We start from the raw sequence: 8,400 nt of genomic DNA, 5'->3' as shown, positions 1-8,400 counted from the left end.
GACTGAGACCAGCTGACCCCCCGGGGAGCCGCCAGTCCCTCCCGTCACTCAGGAGTCGAGCTGAAACGGGAGAGGAGGGAGACGCAGGGGGGCGACTGTGAACCAGGACACGCTGAGAGGAGACGACTAATGATGGTCAGCTGACCGGTGACGACATGACCTGTGATCTGTTTCCCAGCATGCATCAGTGCGATCACTGAAACTGGACCTTCTCAGGTTAACATCAGGGATTCAGACACTTTAACAAAACCTGTGAAATGAGTGGATTTGGTTTGATGTGATGATTGACATCTTCAGCTGCCGCTCACACCTGACAGCCCCGCCCACACCTGAACTCCATCCTGTGCTGACTGCAGCTGAGACACTGACTGTCTCCACCTTCACATGCCTCAAAACACACTTCTTTTTTTAACCTGGCCTGACTTTGGGCTGATGATGATTTATTCATCGTTATTGCTGTAACTTGTTATTGTTCAGTGCTGCTTTGGTTGATTTCATGATGTCTTGATGGATTCTTCACTTATTATTCAATATTTCACTAAAAAAGAAGCAGTTGAGAAAAATAAATTCAGATTTGTGCATCAGATCTTTTTCTTCTTTCCTCTCCCATTAATCATTTGATGACCCCTCAGATTGATCCGGTGACCCTTTGGAGGGGCCCGGCCCCCTTGGTTGGGCCCCTCCATGAAGCTGACAATACTACTGTACTTTTACTGCATGAAGCTGACAATACTACTGTACTTTTACTTGCTCGTACTTCAACAACATGAAGCTGATAAAACATGTTTTTACTGCTGATACTTAAAGTACATTTTGTTGTAAATACTTTTACTTGTGTGGGAGTATTTTTCTCACCATGTTGTTTGGTACTTTTATTTATATTCTTGTCTTTTACTTAAACTGTACTGACATTTCTGCTGCAATGGACCATGAATTCGTTAATTAAGGGCTAATTAGGATGTGAGGGTGTGAAAGCGTTAAAGTTAAATGAAACCACTGAAGGAAAATGTTTTCATGTGGACTGACTCCCTCACTGCTCCTCACTCAGTCTGCTCTCGTGTTCATATGATTTTAATTCTGTTATATAACTTCTGTTGTCTCCGCGGCTGCAGCTCAAACGCACCGGATCAACTTGAGCAGCTGACCGGGAAACAGTTGATCCTTGCAGGCTAAATTTATCCTCTGTTGTCGGTGCAGGTCGGCTGGAAGAAGACGCGTTAACCAGTAAGAGCCGAGCTCCGGTCCGTCCTCCTCATGGATCAGGCTGGTACCGGGCGGAGACATGGCTGAGCCCGCAGGGAAGAGGCTGAAGAGCAGCCTCCCGCTGTGCAGGACGCACCGGAGCTCCGCGGGCAGCCGGGCCAGACTCAACCTGCAGGCCGCCGTGGAGGAGGCTCTGTGCGGGGTGAGCAGCCTGCTGACGGACGGAGCGTACCGGCTGCAGGCGCTGGTAGGAGACACGAGGAGCTACTGCTGCTGACAGAGAGGAGCTGGACAGGGACAGAAGACGGGGTGGAAAGTAACGAAGTACCTTCATTTACTCAACTACGTGTACTTTACTTGAGTAGCTTCATACTTGAACATCTCAGAGGTAAATATTGTACTTTTTACTCCTCTACATTTGTCTGGCAGCTTTAGTCACTCATCACAGGAAACAGTTTACTGCTACATGAGTACTTTGACATGAAGTACTTTCAGTGCATACTGTTGATAATACTTACTTACGTAAAGTCTTTGAGCCTCAAACAGAAATAAAACCATGTGAGAAGAGAAGGAAAATATCCACAGCTCACAGATTCCCACGTGTAAAGTAACTAAAGCTGTCAGATAAGTGTGAATGAAGAAGCATATAGTAGCAGAAAATGGAAATACTCAAGTACTTTGAAACAGTACTTAAGCAAAAGTACTTTCCACCACCGTCAGTGAGGCAGCAGAACAGAGAGCGTCGTTCCCACCAACAGACGAGATGTTGATGAAGATGATAGAAGTCCTCAACTCTCCTTCATCATCATTCTTTCTGTTTAATGCTTTTAAATGGTGGAGGTTTTACATTTATTAAACTGTCTCAGAGGGCAGAAAAGCTGTTTTAATGTGTACCGTCATCACAGTGTCTGAGGAGGCGCCATTTTTGGTCCAGCCCTGGTTTACGTGAATAAAAACAGGTTTTGAGTCAACAGTTCACAGTTCTTTAAGCTTTAACAGCGTCAGGATGAGGTCTTCTTCATGGACGTCCTCCCTGAGTGTATTTCAGCGTACAGGCTTTGTTTTATCTCCTGCAGGCCCCGTGTCGCCTCGTTCTTCCACCAGGAGGCGCTGAAGCAGGAGCAGGAGGCCGAGGCCATGCTAGGCTACCTGGCCGAGAGAGGGGGCAGCTACTGCGGCAAAGATGTGCAGGTGAAAACCAGCTTTTCTCAGCTTTATTGTCTTTATACTGTTATTCTTTATGACTGTTTATCGTTTTTATGCTTGAACACACTGCAGACACAGTATTCACATCCTTCATTGTGTCAAAGTTGCAGTACCACAATGGAAAAATACTTTGTCACAAGTAAAAGTCCTGCCTTCAAAAACAGATATTATTGGTAAAATGTGATTGAAAGTACATGCTGAATTATGCAGAAAGGCCCCTTTACTGACTGTATTATTGTATTTGGAGCTCATTTGAAGTACTTTATATACTGCTCGTATGTACGCATCATATATTCTAAGATAAACATGTTCTGTGTGTAAAATCTTACACTGAAAAATAATGAGAACTTTCAGCTTTCAGATGAATGCAGTGGAGGTAGAAGTACACGCAGTACTCGAGTAGATGTACTCTGTGACTTTCCTTGCTGTCAGGCAGAAGTCAGCCAGAGGTCACGTTCAAGAGCATTTGTTGTCCGAAGCCCCTCCAGCGGGTGGGGGAGGGCCGCTGAAGGCAGCTCCTCGTGGGTCCTGAGGGGCGTTTGGATGATCCGGTATGAAGACTTGATTTGTGGATCCATTTTGAATCTGAATTTATGATCTGAACTTTATCTGTGAGACAGAGACGCTTCAGTCTGTAACAGCGTTCTCGTTTTACTCTGCCAGCAGAGCGTTCCCCCCACAAAGGATTTATTTGTCCTCCTGCGCTATCCTTCATTTTGTCAGAGCAGGTGTCTCTCTGTGTTTCTTTCCCCTCATGGCAGACCTCTCCGTTTGGAAGCGAGCTCTTCATTTGGGCCGGCCGTTAGCCGCAGCACGGGGGCACGCGGGGGGTTAAGATACCGAGAGGCTGGAGGAGGAGGGAGGGAGGTTAAACCCCTGGAGACCTGCCCCCGGCCCTGGCCTAAAGCCGGTCGGGGTGTACATTTCCCTCCCTGAGTTCCGGAAAATTGGCGAGATTAATGCTGCGGCAGAGGGACGGTGGTGCTGATGGCGTTTCCAGATGGCCGATGGCATCGGCGGCAGTGGCGTTGGCGCGTCACAGCATGGCCTCCGACCGCAGGCCCGGGTTTATGAGTCGTGTAAAATCGTTTCAGGACTGAGGCCGAGGAACAGTCAGCAGCAGTTTGGGAGACCTTGTTATCCGCCTCTCAAGTGGCGTTTACCTCGACGAGTCCGTTAGCGCTCGCTTCAGTTTGACGTCGTTTCTGTGGGTTGGGGGTGATTTTGTTTGTGTACCACTGATGGACTACAGTGAACAGGGTCAGCAGCAACCCTGGAAAAGGCCTACGTAACCAATCACGACCAGAGACAGACAGTAAAACCTCTGCCTTCTGTACCACGCCACAGATCAGCTGTTTGGGTCAGAGTTCCAGCGGTTTGTGGAAGAGATGACAAACACGAGCAAATAAAAAAAAAAGAGTGATTGAAACAGCAATGAAATGCTGAAGAACTTGTAGAGAAGGTTAGGGTTTAGGGTTTAGGGTTTAGGGTTTAGGGTTGGAGAAAGAGAGGGGACACTTCTGTAGTAACTGCATTTCTTAACTGGCTGTTTGTTAAGTCATTTCATGTATTTGTAGGGACTCAGTGCTCTATCACCTGATGGTTGCGTACAGCAGCGCTCTTCCCCAACTGGCTATGTGACTTATTTAGCAGTGGTCTGGACTGGTGCCCGGAGGGTTTGTCCACAGTTGGATCTAGTGTACACCTGACATGATGGATCATTTTAGGCTGGACTGCTTCTAGGTGTCGCTGCTGCTTCCTTCCACCTACACCTGCACCTGGTGGCGCTCTGACCTCCATCTACTGTAGATAATACAGTTTACCTCATAGAACCTCACTTCAAAAAGGCTGAACTATCCCCAGTTTATTAAGTAAGTAGGCCAAGTGCATGTTTACTGCTCCAAATATAACGTGGACACAAAAAAACATGAGCACCTCATGGAGGACTTCCATTCTGAGGAAACTCAATCAGTCACAAACGCAGCTTCAAAAGTGGGTCAAATTAATTTGAGTGTCAAGTTTAAAGGGAGTCTGGCAATCAGCACCGTGATATACACGTTTTCTAAGTCATATGAGACAACTGACTCCTGATGAAGCTCTGAAATGAAAAACACGAGTTGAAGTCTGCTATCGTCCCCGGGAGGCTGCCACGATACGAAAGTGTTGAAGGGAACAACGAACACGTACACCTTCCATTAGCATGCGTCGTTCCTTGTCTGCCGTCTGGATACAGATCACGTTTTAAAACCAGGTAAAAATGAGGAGCTACAGAACGATCTCACCGTCCTGCCACTAGCGGGTCACGTTCTGGTGTTGGCTGCTTTGCCGTATTATTGCTCAGAAAACGAATTACTGCACTCTGAAAATTCTGCCTCTCATGATGTTGACATGACTTTGTTGTCAGAAGCCGGGCTGCGATGGCGTCTGCGCAGTGCTACCGGCTCTGGAGCTCCTGCTGCTCCAGCTGAAGGAGGAAGTTGGCGTCCTGGTTGAGCTGAACCAGCTGGCTCGTAACAACGGAGACCCGCACGCTGCCAGCGTTGTGACGAGGCACTTCCTGACGCTGTGGGTGGACCGCCTCAAGCTGTTGGGAGACCTGCTTACCAGCGCCCGCCGGGTGGGCTGCACCAACGACCGAACGGGGGGGTTCGGGGAGTACCTCCTGAACGAGCTGCAGGAAGAGCTAACCAGATGATCGATCAGTCGCAGAAGACTCGATCGATGTGGACATGATTCACATTCCTGTATGTTTCTGCAGACAACAAAAGTTCAGTTTCCTCAGAATAGACATCAGTTTCATGTCTCTGCCTCCTGTACAGAGAAACGTCCAGGACATACCATGTGCAGCCTAGCTTAGCACAAAGATGGGAAAAAGTAAGCTGCTAGCTTAGCTCCATCAAAAGAGAAAAAATACCTTTAAGGAAGCCCACAGTTTGATGCCATCCAGGCTGTGTTTTACCTTAGCTTAGCTAGCTTAGCACAAAGACTAAATGCAATGAAGTGGAAACTGCTAGCCTAGCTCTATTGAAGAGAAAGAAAGGAGTTTTAAACAGCTCCAATGCTATACATGTTCTATGATTTTTGTTTTCATGTGTTTTCTCTGTTTTGCCAGGAGCTCCATCAAAAGAAAAAGTACTTCAAACAACTCCAAAGCTATCTTTTACATTTCTCCATAAGTCACCCGTTTAATACTTTAATCTGATCCTCATTGATGTAGCATCTAAAACTGCTAGCTAACTAGCAAGTTGTGACCTGTTCAGGTCATTCATGCAGTATGTTTGTCGTGTGTGTTTGTTCTCTTTGTTTAACCTAGCTTAGCACAAAGACTGGAGGGGGAAAATGCTAGCTTAGCTCCATCAAAAGTGAAAGAAAAAAAAAATCCCTTTGAACGACTCTAAAGTGTCCGTTCTAGATTTTATTTAGTTTTCTCCTAAATATTTTGATCATAATGTTCTCCATGAATGACAAACACCATCATAGCTGTTAGCTAACATTAGCTCATGAGCTGAACAATAGAAAAGTTTTTGTAACTGGAGAAACACTTTTTGATAAACAGGGAAATGAGAAGAAGGTAAACACTGTCAAGGCCATGTTTAGCGTAGCTTAGCACAAGACTGAAAGCATCTCCATCAAAAGAAAAGAAAAGTCACCTTCCAACACGCCAACGCTGTCTGATTTACAGTTTGTAGCTTGAAAGCTAATAATCACTGACAGGACTTAACAAATAGCTCCAGACGAATAATTTTAAAAAGCTATTAATGTTTCCTAAATGTAGACGATGCCAGCTGTGAACACTTTATATGTGTGTGTATGTTTCCTATCAGTCCTCTGCTTCTCTGTTTGTGAGCTTGTGTATTCCAAAATATAAATGCAGTTTTATATTTATTATGTATTCACTGTGTATTCAGTATTTAATTGTGTATTTTTGTTTTGTGAGGTGAAGCTCAACAATGAAGGAGAAGCCATGATGTGTTTAATATGAAATTGTTTGCAGATACTTTTGAAAGTAGTACTTTTGGTTTGTTTTGGACCTTCAGATAATGACTTCTAACATTTAGAAGATACAACAGATTTTTGATACAAGACTTTGATCTTTGCTTTAAGCGTCCTGCGAGTTCAGTCTGAAGGTTTGTCCAAAAATCCTGTTAAATCTTAATTAAATTAAATCTTTTTTTTTTTTTTTTCAGCATCAGAAGTCTTGTTGGCTCATTCAGATTTTTTGGCCATATTTACAGGTAAATTTACAGATGGAGCAGAATTCTGGACTCTGACTTCTAGAATAAACATTTTTTGGAGTTTAAGAGTTTTCACTGGAGTTCAGAAACATTAAACTTGTCCTAACAAATCTTTAATAGCGGCAAAAAACATTAACAGCTTGTATTTAGTTGCTGTCACGGCTTAGTTCCTGTATTAAAAGACCTGTCAATCATTTTTGGAGTGATAGTGATAATCCTCTGAGTGGAGGGTTTGAATATTTCCTCCAACTCTTAAAGCATCCACAGCCCAGCTTCTAACCATCTGTCACACTTGACTGGCAGAGGTTGATGGGTAGTTAATTCACAGCCTGTAAGACTGAGCTCAGGTCAAACAGGCCCGCGCAGGGCTGCAGGTTGAGCTGCGGGATCCGCTCTGCGGCGCCCTCCAGCTGCAGCTCAGGTGCACTGCAGCGAGCACACACCGAGGCACGTTTTGTGGAAATAATAAATGTGTGTTTTAGTGTTTGTGGATGGAATGAGGACAGCTGGGAGGAGGGGGAGGAGGAGGTCAGTGAATCTCCATCTATAAATAAGCTCAATGACATTTAACTTGATTACTGAGTTCACACTTTCATGCAGTATTTACACTTTAAAAATGGTGTCAGTGGACATGAAATGTGAGCTGAGAGGCTTCTCTGCGCTTCACGATTACTTTTACCTCCAATTTAAAACTACTTTTTTTTTCTTTTAGTTCTTCTTCTTCTTCTTCTTCTTCTTCTTCTTCTTCTTCTTCTTATTATTATTATTTTACATTTTCATTCATCAGGCCTGAAGCAGCTTCAGCTCCACATCACCAAACAGCAGTGAGGAGGTCAAAGGTCAGAAGTCACAGCTGAATGCAAACAAATTAATATGAACAACTGTTTTGGATTTTTTTTTTGGGGGGGGTGTCTAATTTTGATCACTTTTATGACATCTCATCATTTTAACTGCTAAAATAAAAACTGACAACTTTTTCTCACAGTTTTCTGCTTTGATTTAGAAAATAGAAAAATTAATAGATTCGAATCAAAGAGAAATTTCGTTTTCTTATTCATCAGACTGGCTTTTATTTGAGCTGGATTTGGAATTTATTGTTTAGGTTTTATCCAATATTATGTCTTTAATTCAGCCTCTCTTTATTCTTCATTCATTGGGCCTTTAAATCAGGTCAGACTACATTTTTCACTTCTCTCTTTTTTCACTCTGCGACTTTATTTAAAGGCCACATTTCATCACGTGTGAACTCAGAGTGTCTTACGTTAAAATACATCAGTGAATAAAAAGCCTGACGCACAGAAGAACTTAAAGGAAATGGAAAAGACAAACACAGAGAGTGAAATATTCCAGGATCTGTAAACTTCATACTTCTGTGTGTGTGTGTGTGTGTGTGTGTGTGTGTGTGTGTGTGCGTGCAGTATATTACCCTGCTCTTACTGCTCTGTTAGGGGTAATTGTACACTAATTACCGTGAAGTTGTAAACCCCTCCTGCTGCCGACTGATTGGTCAGGCCTCAGTGGTCATCGTCCCCCTGACCCCGCCCCCCCGCGGGCGTCCCAGGTATAAGAGGATCCAGGTCAGCAGCTGGGGGGTCAGAACAGTTTGTGACAGGACTCTACATTCCCCCACATCACTGAGACTGCTCCTGAGTTTCCCTCCTCTCATTTCTCATCTCTTCCTTCCTTCTTTCTTCTTCCTCTCCTTGTTTTCGGCCTGGAGACGTTTCCGTCTCTCTCACTGGATTCCTCCTCTTCC

At 44.5% G+C, this 8,400-nt stretch overlaps 1 protein-coding gene across 1 annotated transcript; it reads left to right on the top strand.

Annotated features, from left to right (window-relative positions):
* Window positions 1-1,282: 1,282 nt before the first annotated feature.
* LOC139337960 (ferritin light chain) lies at window positions 1,283-5,337 on the top strand. The gene is made up of 3 exons (XM_070972810.1): window positions 1,283-1,450; window positions 2,242-2,394; window positions 4,814-5,337. The coding sequence occupies exons 1-3, from the start codon at window positions 1,283-1,285 to the stop codon at window positions 5,102-5,104; spliced, it is 612 nt and encodes a 203-aa protein (XP_070828911.1). The 3' UTR covers window positions 5,105-5,337.
* The last annotated feature ends 3,063 nt before the right edge of the window (window positions 5,338-8,400 follow it).

This window comes from Chaetodon trifascialis, chromosome 10 (assembly GCF_039877785.1).
Source record: "Chaetodon trifascialis isolate fChaTrf1 chromosome 10, fChaTrf1.hap1, whole genome shotgun sequence".
Classification (NCBI taxonomy): domain Eukaryota; kingdom Metazoa; phylum Chordata; class Actinopteri; order Chaetodontiformes; family Chaetodontidae; genus Chaetodon; species Chaetodon trifascialis.
This window is presented reverse-complemented; position numbering and strand designations above follow the sequence as displayed.